The sequence below is a fragment of the Myotis daubentonii genome, chromosome 1, assembly GCF_963259705.1.
Source record: "Myotis daubentonii chromosome 1, mMyoDau2.1, whole genome shotgun sequence".
Lineage (NCBI taxonomy): Eukaryota > Metazoa > Chordata > Mammalia > Chiroptera > Vespertilionidae > Myotis > Myotis daubentonii.
Genome location: NC_081840.1, coordinates 125,417,721 through 125,431,536, shown reverse-complemented (window position 1 = coordinate 125,431,536; position 13,816 = coordinate 125,417,721). Strand labels below are relative to the sequence as shown.

At 43.8% G+C, this 13,816-nt stretch overlaps 1 protein-coding gene across 2 annotated transcripts; it reads left to right on the top strand.

The window, feature by feature from the left end:
• Positions 1-4,086: 4,086 nt before the first annotated feature.
• PNN (pinin, desmosome associated protein) lies at positions 4,087-12,205 on the top strand. 2 transcript variants are annotated; one of them, XM_059659483.1, is made up of 9 exons: positions 4,089-4,268; positions 4,920-4,991; positions 5,390-5,458; positions 6,461-6,533; positions 6,647-6,741; positions 6,909-6,984; positions 8,206-8,361; positions 8,440-8,578; positions 9,764-12,205. In XM_059659483.1, the coding sequence occupies exons 1-9, from the start codon at positions 4,156-4,158 to the stop codon at positions 11,134-11,136; spliced, it is 2,166 nt and encodes a 721-aa protein (XP_059515466.1). In that variant the 5' UTR covers positions 4,089-4,155; the 3' UTR covers positions 11,137-12,205. The 2 variants fall into 2 exon arrangements, with proteins under 2 accessions (XP_059515474.1, XP_059515466.1); XM_059659491.1 differs by lacking the exon at positions 4,920-4,991 and having other exon boundaries at positions 4,087-4,268.
• The last annotated feature ends 1,611 nt before the right edge of the window (positions 12,206-13,816 follow it).

The window sequence follows — 13,816 nt, the reverse complement described above, 5'->3', positions numbered from 1 at the left end:
ATCTACTTTTGCAACATCCTCCTGGTTCATGTACTGCCTGCAACATGGATTGTAATATGGGTCAGAGACCAGGTATGCTCATAAGCAGAAAGAAATAGTTATTCATTTAATCCTCATCCTTCTTACCTAGCTTTACTTTCGCTTTTTTTTTTTTTTTCAATAGCACTTCTTCCTTTCTAATGCTGGGGTGGAAAAGTTTTCCTTCTAGACCTTCTAGGTTTGTTGGCTGGTTTAATAATTAAGTTGACTTAAACAGATTAACAGGAGGAAAATAAATTTAATTTCATGAATTTGGAAGCTCCATAAAAATATGAGACCCCAAAGACAGGCAATTTAGGTTTATATGCTGTCCTGAGCTAGGAACCTGGGGCTTCAAATGGGAGGACAACTCACAGGTAGAAGAGCAGATGTTTGGTAATCAGATGTTTGCCAAGCTATGCAGGCAGGCCTTTCAGATAAAACGTTATCTCTCAGATTATGTACTATAATAGTGTACACTTGAAACATTTAATCTTATTAACCAATGGCACCAAATAAATTTAATTTTTAAAAAAGAAAGAAAAGTTAACTCTGGTAATAGCTCTTTCTGGACCAGGCCCCCTAACTAAATTACTGTAGGTAATTAGGGAGTGGTAAAAGTTTTTCTTAAGTCTGCTGGGTCTTAACTGCATTCAGCTCAAAATAATTCATATGCCCAACTGGCACCTGTTGGCTTGGCATAGTCTGCTCTCTTTCACTAACATGCTACATAATTTACTGATGTTTGTCCTCTGTCTCCACACTCTTTCTGCTCCCAAGCTCCTTGAGGGAACAGATCTTTTTTGTACACTCATGTATCCAACTTCTTGGAATAGTGGCTGGCACATAATAGGCGCTCACTGGATATTTGTTGAATGAATCAGTATATGAATGATCTTTGCTCCCTGAGGAGTTTATAAACTCCAGAAAAGCAGGAACCACACCTATCTTACTCTAGGATTTATCCTCAGAGCCTAGGTTGCTGCTTCTACATGGGAGGAGCATTTAAAGGTTGGGTGAATTAAGATGGTTACTGGAGTTAAATACAGTTGACTTGCTAATGCTTGGTGCCAGGAGGTTGCCTGCTAACAGATGAAAATGAGAACCCAAAGGTTATTTGTAACATTGTTTGTATGAGAAAATGCTTTCTGAGCTTATATATATATCCTCCTATCTAATAAAAGAGAAAAATGGTAATTGGCGTATGACGATACCCTTTTCATTGGCTAATCAGGGCTATATGCAAATTAACTGCCAACTATGATTGGCAGTTAACTGCCAACTATGATTGGCAGTTAACTGCCAACAAGATGGCGGTTAATTTGCATATGTAGGCACAATGCAGGGAGGCGAAAGGGAAAGCAGGAAGAAGCCACTGACAGTGACAGTGATCGGAAACCCAGGGGGGAGCTAAGAGCTGTGGGGCAGGGCAAAGGCGGCCCTTGGGCCACCTTTGCCCTGCCCCCCAGCCATGATCGGAGAATCAGGCGCCTTTTCCGCCCTGGCCAGTGATACCAGGAAGTAGGGGTGGAGCCAGTGATGGGAGCTGGGCACGGTCGAAGCTGGCAGTCCCAGGAGCTAGGGGTCCCTTGCCTGGGCCTAAAGCGGAGCCCATGATCGCGGGGCCGCTGCAGCTGCGGGTCCCCGCTGCCCGGGCCGGACACCTAGGCCAGAGGTGTTAGGCCTGGGCAGGGGCGGAGCCTGCAACCACGGGGAGCTGGGGGCCCCCTACCCAGGCCTGACACCTCTGCCGGAGGCCTCAGGCCTGGTCAAGGGGCTGATCCGGTGATTGGTGATCGGAGGGTGATGAGGGTCAACTCCTCTGGCCGAGGCATCAGGCCTGGGCGGGGGGCGGAGCCGGGGATTGGGGGGATATGATGGTCCCCTTGCCCAGGCCTGAAGCCTGGGTCAGAGGCGTCAGGCTTGGGCAGGGGGTGGAGCAAGCGATCAGAGGGAGATGGGGGTCCCCTGCCCAGGCATGATTCCTGGGCCAGAGGCCTCAGGCCTGGGCGGGGGCCAGAGCCAGTGATCGGGGGGAGATGGGGGTCCCCTGTCCAAGCCTGACACCTCTGGCGGAGGCGTCAGGCCTGGGCAAGGGGCCGATCCTGCGATTGGAGGGTTATGGGGGTCAACGCCTGAGGGCTCCCAGTATGTGAGAGGGGGCAGGCTGGGCTGAGGGACACTCCCCTCCCCACACACACCCAGTGCACGAATTTCGTGCACCGGGCCCTATATATCTATATCTATATCTATATCTATATCTATATCTATATCTATATCTATATCTATATATATATATAGGCTAATATGCAAGTGTCCCCTCGGGAGTTAGACAGGGAGACCGGGATTTCGATCACTCGCTAAGATGTGCACTGACCACCAGGGAGTGGCGCGGAATGAAGGAAGGCCCTGGCTGGCAGCCGGGGTAGGGAGGCCCCAGCAGGTAGCCAGAAGGAAGGCCCTGGCCAGCAGCCGGAAAACCCCGATTGGCCCTGATCACCTGCCAGATCTAGGGACCCCACCTGTGCATGAATTTCATGCACTGGGCCTCTAGTATATATATACATATACATATACATATGCTTTCTGAGCTAATACACACACACACACTCTAGAGACCCAGTGCATGAAATTTGTGCACTTGGGTGGTCCCTCAGCCCGGCTGGCACCCTCTCGCAGTCCAGGAGCCCTCAGGGGATGTCCGACTAACAGCTTAGGCCTGGTCCCCGTACTCCCCCACCCCAAGCTGTCAGTCAGACATCCTTGGCTCTGCCGGGGAGGCAGGAGAGGCTCCCGCCACCAATGTTGCACTCGCCAACCGTGGGCCCGGCTTCTGGCTGAGCAGCGCTCCCAGGGGGAGCGCATTGAACACCAGGGGGCAGCTCTTGCATCGAGCATCTGCCCCCTGGTGGTCAGTGTGCATCATAGCGACCGGTCATTCTGCCATTTGGTCGATTTGCATATTAGCCTTTTATTATATAGGATATATATGTGTGTGTGTGTGTGTGTGTGTGTGTGTGTGTGTGTGTGTGTTTCTGTTGGCAACACAGGCAGAGCAGAACCAGAAGCTGAACAACCATCTCTCTCACACACACACACAACCAACAATAGCACCGGCTCCCTGGACCCCATCTTAAGCTAACCAGCTCTGGGCCAGGTGTAGAGGCTAATGACTATCTCATGTCTTGTAGCTGCTTTTTTGTTGTAAATATCTTGAAGGCCCATCAGTCAGATTGCAGGTCCATTCTGGTCCTAGTGGAGGTGCAGGACGTGACAGTTTATTGCTGAGGTAGGATGTCCTTGGGACTTAATTCATATGCTAAGACTCCTGGCGCTTCTTATACGAAATTAGTATGTCTAATATGCTAAGACTACTGGAGCCTTAGGGTCTGAGCCAACTGATTCTAGGGCTGGACAGACAGAGACAGGGACAGTATCCCCAGACTCAACCTCCTTATCAGGAAAAACAGGCATTTTCTTAAAGCTATTGAGAGGCATAAGGCACGTAAAGCGTTTCACACTTTGAAAGTGTCTTCAAAGTAACTGTTAGCTATTACGTTTAATGGCTTTTCCCGTTTCTTCATTCTTTGTTTCCCTCCACTAATTTTGGTTTAACCTAATGGGGGGGAAAGACTGCTCCCCTCCAACACTCTCTGGGCATGCGCACCAACAGAACAGCCGCACCCTTTCCTAATCACTGATGGGGGTGAGCGGGTGGTGGGTGAACAGACTCGCCTCCCACCCGCTCTGAGAGGATTAGGAGGCTAAACAGCGTAAAGCTCGTCACATGACGGATTAAAAGGGCTGCAAACCTCCGCGCTCCTCCTCTGGAGAGCGAGCCCACGAGCGCGTCCCTCCGAGGACCCAAGGACTCACAATCCCGCCCCGCGATTGCGCCAACAGCGAGCCCGGCCGCCCGCAGCTACATGTGGGGGGGAGGGGCCGGCTGGCGGACTCCTCATTGGCCCAGCGTCACAAAGCCGGCAGATTCTCCCCCTTCCGGTTGCTGTTGGTTGAAGCCGAAAACTACGCCCACCGTCATTGGCTGAGCCCAGCTGTCAATCCTCCCGCGTCTGGCGGCGCGACACAGCCCGGCGCGGCCTGAGGAGCAGTCTCGAAGCCTGCAGCAGGGAGAAGATGGCGGTCGCAGTGAGAACTTTGCAGGAGCAGCTAGAAAAGGCCAAAGAGAGCCTAAAGAACGTGGATGAGAATATTCGCAAGCTCACCGGGCGGGATCCGAATGACGTGAGGTAAGGGCCGGGTGAGAAATGCGGGCTCCGAGAGGCAGCCATCATCCGGCCGAGGTGAATTGGGGGCGGGGAGGGCGGCCCGCTAGGAGAAGGCTGTTACATCGCGGCCTGTTCCCGGGGCGGCGATGGAACCCGGTCTTCGGTGAGGTGGGGAGTCTCCAGGGCTCCCGCCGGAGGTCCCCGGGCTCGGGTGCGTGAGGTAGGACAGCGCGGCCTGGGCGCGCCGGCGGCCTCCAGGCCTGCGGGGAGGAAGGCCGGCACCGCCGCTTCCCGCCCTGGCTCTGCAGGCCCCGAGCTGCCGCACCAGGCCCCGCCCCCGCCGACCACCCGCCGGCGCCCGCAGGCCCTCCCGGGACCGGTCGCCGCCCGGCTCCCCGGCGCTCCTCCACGTGCGGCTGCCTCGGGGTGGGCCAAGTTAGGAACCGATTCAAGTGTGTTCGCGCGGTCAGTACGGCGTGTGTGGTATCGGGCTTGAAGGAATGAAAATAAGGAAGTTAAATAGGGCCTCGTGCCCCTTTTCAAACACGCGGATTTGGGACGTCTTTTTGGAGTTTTCGTGGGGTTTTTTCCTCACGATGAACCTCCCCCGTGAATGAAATGCATTAGGTGTGTCCACGTGTGGTTTTTGCACTGATTGTGAATGTCCCGCAGGCCCATCCAAGCCAGATTGCTGGCCCTTTCTGGTCCTGGCGGAGGTAGAGGACGTGGTAGTTTACTGCTGAGGTAAGATTTCCTTTGGACTTCATTCATATGCTAAGACTTAACGGGTGCTTTTTACGCTACACGAACGTGTCTTTCTAAGCAAAATTCGTGGTGGGACCAGTGTTAGAAATGTCTGTGTTTAAAGCTGTCACCAGCCGTGGTTTCTTCACGGCTACCTTGTAACTTCATTTATAGGCAAAAACGGGAGCTTGCAGAATATGTTAACTGTACCAGTTTTGTGTAAACTTGATTTGTTCTGGTGGGTTTCTTAAAAAATGCTATGAAAGTATCTTGGAGTGAGTGCCTGTTTAACGTTGCTGGGATTGGAAGGATACTTGAAAACGTGAATTCTCTTGCTAAATGGTGGTATCATTTGTCTTAAATTTCAAGTGCTTTCTGTTGGACATTTTTAATCGCAGGCGTGGATTCTCAGATAGTGGAGGAGGACCCCCAGCCAAACAGAGAGACCTTGAAGGGGCAGTCAATAGGTATGTTGGAAAATTGAAGAAAAGATTCTGAAGGCGTAATTACATTACCTTTTCTGAGGTAGCATACAAATGTAAATACATAGTAAATACTGTTTGTTGATGAAATAATAACCAGCCTATAGAAAAGTTTTGTAAGAGTTTCTTTGAGCTTTGAGTATATGCCCAGAAAGCAAAATCTCAACGGATGGAGAAAATGCTTTGGAGAGGGGCAGTTTTGCTACTTATTTTATACATTACAATAAAGGGAGGAGACGTAAGGAGGGATGTGGAACCCATTCGTGATAAAGGAGTCTGGAGAAAGCAAAGCAGGGAAATCTCTGGGATTGGGTGAAAAGCAAAATGGAGAGACACGTTATTTTACATTGGTGGGTACAGGATGGCTAATTAACATTTACCGTACATAGAGATGGTTGGTGGGAACAAGACAGCAGTAACAACGAGGTATTGGGCTGTGCAGCCTGCAGTTTTGCCTTGGAGGGGTCTAGAAAAGAATTACACTTAAAAGATAAGTTATCCTAGGTGCTTACCAGCAATGGACAGAGATCACTTGAGATAAAGATTGACCTTTGCTAAGGAAGCTTTAGGGCCTGGGACAGCCATTGCCTGCACAGATAGGATTTATAATTAGACCATCCTGTGTGGTTGGTTACTTTTGGTCACTGAGACACGCAGTTTCACTCAAAACTCAGTTTTTCGCTAATGATAATAAATATTCCCAAAATAAAGGTTATGAGACAAATAAGATTGAGAACATAGTGTATTTGTGCCACTTTTTTGTCTCATACTGCAAAAACAGCCAGTTTGAGAAGAAAAGGAGATCAAGTCTGGATTGGGCAGTGATGTTATATTTTATTCTTTCACTATTAGAGGAAAAAGTAAAATGGGATGGGGACTGATAGAATGAGGTTTCTGAAAAAGTCCTAGAAAAGGTAATCATTTACTCTAGGTATGCACTTAAGTCAAATTCTGTAGTGGTCATTTAAATTATTTTTCCTATGACAGGCTGGGCGGGGAGCGTCGGACAAGGAGAGAATCACGCCAAGAAAGCGACCCAGAGGATGATGATGTTAAAAAGGTAATTGAGATTAAAAGAACTTCTTAGAGGATGAATTAGTATTTTCATCTTACAACACTTTAAAGAGTACCACCCATATGCTTAAGTCACTGAGATTTTCTTTTCTATTGTAGCCAGCTTTGCAGTCTTCAGTTGTAGCTACCTCCAAAGAGCGTACACGGAGAGACCTTATCCAGGATCAAAATATGGATGAAAAAGGAAAGCAAAGGTAACTTCTGTGACTTCGGGTGGGGGGTGGGAAGCTTTTCAAATAATGCAATTTTAAGAAAATTTAAACATTTGTCCAAGTGGCTATAGTATGTTTCTTTTTAGGAAATGGCAGGTTTAAATGAAGTGGATTTTATTGAAATTAAATTTTCTTTTTCTGTTCTTTAGGAACCGGCGAATATTTGGCTTGTTGATGGGCACCCTTCAGAAATTTAAACAGGAGTCTACTGTCGCTACTGAAAGGGTATTAATGCAATTTTTATTTACTTCCTTTACTTATATTATAAAAAGAAGTTGCTTATGTTTTTAAAAAGAGCCAAAAAGCTCTCCTAAGATTTAATTGCAAGCCTGAAATGGAGCCAAGGAAAAACATAAAACTTTTCTGGAGTTAACTTATCAACCATCAGCCGATCTTTTCTTAAGGTGCTGTGAAGTAATTGTGTGAACTTCCTTGTAAAGAACTGTGGGCTGTGAGTAAGGAGAATGCAAGCTCGATAAGCTCATTTTCTTCAACAAGGAAGTTGAACTCATCATTGGTACTAGTTCAATACTGATTTTTTTTTTAGACTTATTGTCACACTTGGGTAGTACTTTTGCACTCTAGAAGCAAAAGCATAAAAGTTTACTGCCCTTCACAGTTTATTTAAATGTGTCATCTTTCTAGAAGCTTTTATTTTGCTAAAGGTAGAAAATTGTGTCTTGTAGAGTTGAGCACCCAAGTTACTGCTTCTTAGGGAAGAACTTACTTTGGAAAGGGAGAAACAATTCAGTTATAGGAGATTAATAAACTTATTACAGCTTGTATGTATTAACTTTACTACAGAATATAAAAGGCTTAAGCATTTTAATGTGTAAGTAGTAAGTATTCTTTGAATAGACAGAGAGAAAGTGTGACTAGTTAATTCATTAGGATATCACATCTGTCGGATTTTTAAAAAAATTTTTTTTATTGATTTCAGAGAGGAAGGGAGAGAGAGAGAGAAACATCAGTGATGAGAGAGAATCATTGATTGGCTGCCTCCTGCACGCCCCTTACTGGGGATCAAGCCCGCAACCCAGGCATATGCCCTTGACCAGAATCGAACCCGGGACCCTGTAGTCCATAGGCTGACGTTCTATCACTGAGCCAGACCAGCTAGGGCTGTTGGATTTTTTTATTCAGAAAGAATAACTGAAGACAGCCTACTTAAAAAGACTTTTTTTGTGGTTAATTTATGAATCTTACCTAAAAATTACTGATATTATTGTCTAATAGCTTTAAAATTTAGATTTTTACATGTGAAAGCTTCAGTCTTCATTTCCTGAAAGAGATATTTCAGTCTCAAATGCTAAGTAGTGCTAAGTTTGAATTAGTTGGTACTTTGAATTGCAAATGTAAATCACATATGTAGATAATTTAGTGAAATTGTTATGTTTCACATAATCGGTATGTAATGAGATCTTAAATTTCATTATTTATCTTTAGCAAAAGAGACGCCAGGAAATTGAACAAAAACTTGAAGTGCAGGCAGAAGAGGAGAGAAAGCAGGTTGAAAATGAGAGGAGAGAACTATTTGAAGAGAGGCGTGCAAAACAGACAGAACTGCGGCTTTTGGAGCAGAAGGTTGAGCTTGCGCAGCTGGTGAGTGGGTAGTATTTTCAAATTCTAATATTGATAATCCATGTTTCAAAAGCATTGATCTTTTTACCTTTTCTTTAGCAAGAAGAATGGAATGAGCATAATGCCAAGATAATTAAATATATAAGAACTAAGACAAAGCCCCATTTGTTCTATATTCCCGGAAGAATGTGTCCAGCTACCCAAAAACTAATAGAAGAGTCACAGAGAAAAATGAATGGTAAGTGTATATGAAGAGATCCATTGAAATATTCCTAATGGGTAAGGCAATACACTCATACATGCATATTTTTTTGTTTCCTATAATAGTTGATTAAAAAAAATAATATACTAATGTTTTTGAAGTACAGGAGGATCATTTACTTCATGATATAGTTTAACCAGAAACTTTCATATTTTGTAGGTGGTGCTCAATTCATATGTATATTATGCATTTGAGTGAGATGACCTTTTTTTTTGCTTCATACTTTTTAGTAGGCAGACATAAATACAATGAAGCAAGAAAAAGTGAACATAGAACATAAATGTAGTCCGTAGAGGGGGAGCACACACAGAAGGGTAGATACTGCTAAGGTGATTAGATGATTTCTAAGGATCAGAAAAATTAATGCATGCTATACCATAAAATTTATTGTCTGAAGGAAATTTTTTATCTTTTCTACTAGCATAAAATTAAATAGCAAAAGATTGTCACATAGATAATATGATGCAACTAATTTGTTTATTTTAATCCTCACCTGAGGCTATTTTTTCCATGGAATTTTAAAGTGGAAGGGGGGAAGGGGAGGAGAGAGACAGAGAAAAACTTCAATGTTGCCTCCCTCATACACCCAACCAGCAGGGCCAGGGAACCAGCCTGCAACCCGGGTACATGCCCCTGATCAGAAATCGAACCCATGAACCTTCGATGCACAGTCCAACGCTCTAACCACTGAGCAGTGCAGGCTATAGCGATCAATTTCTTGGTTTCCAGTGGATCGTTGCTTTTGTCATTTTATGTGAATTTATAATTACTTATTTGCCATAATTAACTTTTATCATTTTTCCCCCTTTTTTTAATCCTCACATGAGGATACTTTTCTATTGATTTTTAGAGAGAGGGAAAGACAGAAATATCAATGTGAGAGACACACATTGATTGGTTACCTCCTGCACATGCCCTGACCAGGGCCGGGGAGGAGCCTACAACAGAGATATGTGCCCTTGACTGGAATCAAACCCAGGACCCTTTGGTCCACAGGCCAACACTCTATCCACTGAGCCAAACTAGTTAGGACATCATTATTGCTTTACAAAAAAAACATTTAGATAAAGCTCAATGACAGTTTGTGGCCAGGTGTCAAGTTGTGGCTGAATGTTCTTAATTATAATAAATTTCACACATGTAAATTTTTGTTCTTTATAGCTTTATTTGAAAGTAGACGCATCGAATTTGCAGAACAAATAAATAAAATGGAGGCTAGGCCTAGAAGACAATCAATGAAGGAAAAAGAGCATCAGGTGGTGCGTAATGAAGAACAGAAGGCGGAACAAGAAGAGGGTAAGGTGGCTCAGCGAGAGGAAGAGTTGGAGGAGACAGGTAATCAGCACAATGATGTAGAAATAGAGGAAGCAGGAGAGGAAGAGGAAAAGGAAATAAGTATAGTTCATAGTGATGCAGAGAAAGAACAGGAGGAGGAGGAACAAAAACAGGAAATGGAGGTTAAGATGGAAGAGGAAACTGAGGTAAGGGAAAGTGAAAAGCAGCCAGATAGTCAACCTGAGGAAGTTATGGATGTGCTAGAAATGGTGGAGAGTGTCAAAAATGTAATTGCTGAGCAGGAGGTAATGGAAACCAATCAAGTTGAAAGTGTAGAACCTTCAGAAAATGAAACTAACAAGGAATTGGAGCCAGAAATGGAATTTGAAGTTGAGCCAGAGAAAGAATGTAAGTCTCTTTCTCCTTCGAAAGAGAATGCTAATGCTCTAGAAATGGAAAATGAGCCTGAGGACAAAGAAGAGAAAGAATCTGAGCCCCAACCCGAGCCTATGGCTCTGGCTCAGCCTCAGCCCCAGCCCCTGGCTCAGCCTCAGCCTCAGCCTCAATCTCAGTCCCAACCAGTACTCCAGCCCCAGCCTCTCTCTCAGCCTGAGACTTTGCCATTAGCCGTTGTACAGTCATCACCTCAGGTTATTCAGGAGCAAGGGCATTTACTACCTGAAAGGAAGGAGTTTCCTGTAGGATCTGTAAAAGTCACTGAGGTGACAGTAGAGCCAGTCTTGACAGTACATACGGAGAGCAAATCCAAAACCAAAACTAGAAGCCGAAGTAGAGGTCGAGCTAGAAATAAAACAAGCAAGAGTAGAAGTCGGAGCAGTAGCAGTAGTAGTTCTAGTAGCAGTTCCACCAGTAGCAGCAGTGGAAGCAGTTCCAGCAGTGGCAGTAGTAGTAGTCGAAGTAGTTCCAGTAGCAGCTCCAGTACAAGTGGCAGCAGCAGCAGAGACAGTAGCAGCAGCTCTAGTAGTAGTAGTGAGAGTAGAAGTCGGAGTAGGGGCCGGGGACATAATAGAGATAGAAAGCACAGAAGGAGCGTGGAGCGGAAGCGAAGGGATACATCAGGAGTAGAAAGGAGTCACAAATCTTCGAAAGGAGGCAGTAGTAGAGATACAAAAGGATCAAAGGATAAGAATTCCCGGTCCGACAGAAAGAGGTCTATATCAGAGAGTAGTCGATCAGGCAAAAGATCTTCAAGAAGTGAAAGAGACCGAAAATCAGACAGGAAAGACAAGAGGCGTTAATGGAAGAAGCCAGGCTTTCTTAGCCTATTCTTTGCAGCAGAAGATTTCTTGATGAGTAAAAGGATTACCTTTCCTTGTAAGGAGGATGCTGCCTTAAGAATTGCATGTTGTAAAAATATCTTTTTGGAAAATACAGACTGTTTGTTTACCAGACATTCTTGTACTTTTTGCATAATTTTGTAAGAGTTATTTATCAAAATTATGTGAGGTTCCAAAATATGTAAAAATAATAATAATAAAAAAAGATTAACATCCCTTGTCATCTTTTTTAAATATCCTATTCTCTTCAGTAAGAATCTGTATATTTTAATAGGTAAATCTTTAAGTCTGTTCCCTTCTAATTCTATATCATACTTTGCTTTTGTAGAAATAAATGCTCATTTCTTTCATTAGTTTTGGGATGTTCTTGACACTTGTATAATAAATATCCTCTTGATATCATTTTCAGCCGGTATCCTTAGATACCGAACATGATTAGAATGTCTTTGAAGGTTTCCAATTTTATTTGCCTTAGACAATTATTTTGTGTTGTCAAAGTCAGATCTTTGCAGCTCTGGGGGGGCCATAGTTCTTAAGGTAATTACTATTTTTTCTAATTTCCCTTGTTATTTTTATTCCCATCTCATATTTACACCATACATTTGGTATATAAATTAAAACAGTATGATTTGGTTGGCATTTTCTTCACGATTATGGGAACATTTTTTGTCTTCATTGTTTCTTTTGTGATGCGGCATATACATCTGTTAAAACAATCACTTCTTTCCAGGGGAGGGAGGTAGAAAAGTATATTCTAAACTTGGTTTTTTAGTTTGTGGTCTTGTCTTAACTTTTGTGTTGGCTCTAACTGAAACATGCCAATAAGTGTTTTCAGGAATTTTTGTTAAAGTATTGTATGAAAGTTTACAAAATAAAGAAGGTTCATCTACACTTGAATCTGTAAACAAGATAACACAAGTGTACCAAGTGATTATTAACTTTGTTGTTTTATAAATTTGTATGAGTTTGGAGTATCTGTTGCCCATTACATGTGCAAATAAATGTGGCTTAGATTTGTGTGACTGCTTAAGACTAGTACTTGTATTAACTTTTTGATGCTTTATACAAGAGAGCACTTTTGAGTTCATAATTTAACATTGACTATATAGCTTTAGGTTTGACTTTAAACATTCATTATGCCTTCCTTTGACAAGTAAATGGTAATAAAATGTCCACAGGCATTTCCAGCATTGTATAAATGTAAGTGAACAGGTTAAAGGGAAGAACTCTAAAATATCCTTTCTTGGAGTACTAAATAAGCAGTAAATGAACAGAACTCCAAATGCGGAGCTAGCTAGCTACCTGCATCCCTGGGCCAGTTTTATCCAAGAGTAGCTTCATTGGGGATTTGAATACTCTCCAGCAGTAAGCAGTTCCCCCTTATCTGTGAGGGATATGTCCCAAGGCTCCCAGTGGATGCCTGAAACATGGGTGGTATCAAACCCTATGTATACTATGGTTTTATCCTAGGGCAGTGGTCGGCAAACTCAAGTCAACAGAGCCAAATATCAACAGTACAACGATCGAAATTTCTTTTAAGAGCCAAATTTCTTAAACTGTATACGTAGGTACATTGTTATTAACTTAATTAGGGTACTCCTAAGCTGGCCTTTGCTAAAAATGTCCTCAATCTGATTGAGGTACATTCACTGAGGTCGACCCCTTCCAACTCTCCCATCCACACTCGTCTTGTATACTTGTTTCATCTATCCTTTGTCACCGGTGCGTGATTTGCAGATGTGACTAGCACTAACCACTGCACATGAGACTGCTGACTGACTGGCTCACTCAACTTGTGCATGAATCGTGCCTGCCTCCTCCGTGCTGCGTATCCCATCACCCGACCAACACCCCCCCCCCCCCCACACACACACACATACTTCTAACGCCACTTCAAAATAGACTGGCCCAGGCCGAAAAATGACTTCTGTGCATGGGCCACGAAGTTTCAGTTGCAGTCTAGGTGCGTGCCCGCACGTGGTATTTCATGGAAGAGCCACACTCAAGGGGCCAAAGAGCCGCATGTGGCTCGCAAACCGTGGTTTGCCGACCACTGTCCTAGGGAAACAAAAAGTTAGGCATGTTAAGAAATTACCAGTAATACAAAAAACTATATAATAAAAGGTTATATGAATCTGATGACTAGTTTCAGGTTATCCTTTGCCATTTAATACTTTTGATCTCAATTGCAGGTAACACCATGGGTGGGGGGGCTACTGTACAAATTTTTTCCTGTGCCAGGATGAGGAAAAGATAACCACTTAAAAGGGATGACAAACTTCATTGGCCAGTGTGGCTCAGTTTGGGCATCCATCCCATACACCAAAAGGTTGCCTGTTCAATTCCTAGTCAGGGCAGCCTATCACTTTCCCATCATTGTTTCACCCTGTCCCTTTCCTCAATAAAATCATTTAAAAGAAGGGTTACGTATTTTAAAGTCCTTATTTTATGAATAAAAAATAATTTTATGTAATAAGATCCTTTGTATAAGTTAAATTTTGTTCACTCGTGTTTTTCTGCAAAATTTGAACAATTTTCATGGTACTTATAGAAAAGACTAGTTTTGGCTTTAAGCGCAGTTGCGAGTGGTGGTGATGGTATAAGGCATGGGGGAGAAACGTTTTGCTGATGTATATAGAAA

Coding starts and splice junctions, on each gene's coding strand:
- PNN (XM_059659483.1), top strand. CDS start 4,156: ATGGCGGTCGCAGTGAGAACTTTGCAGGAGCAGCTAGAAAAGGCCAAA. Junction 5,459..6,460: donor CTTGAAGGGGCAGTCAATAG/GTATGTTGGAAA, acceptor TTCCTATGACAG/GCTGGGCGGGGAGCGTCGGA. Junction 6,985..8,205: donor CTACTGTCGCTACTGAAAGG/GTATTAATGCAA, acceptor ATTTATCTTTAG/CAAAAGAGACGCCAGGAAAT.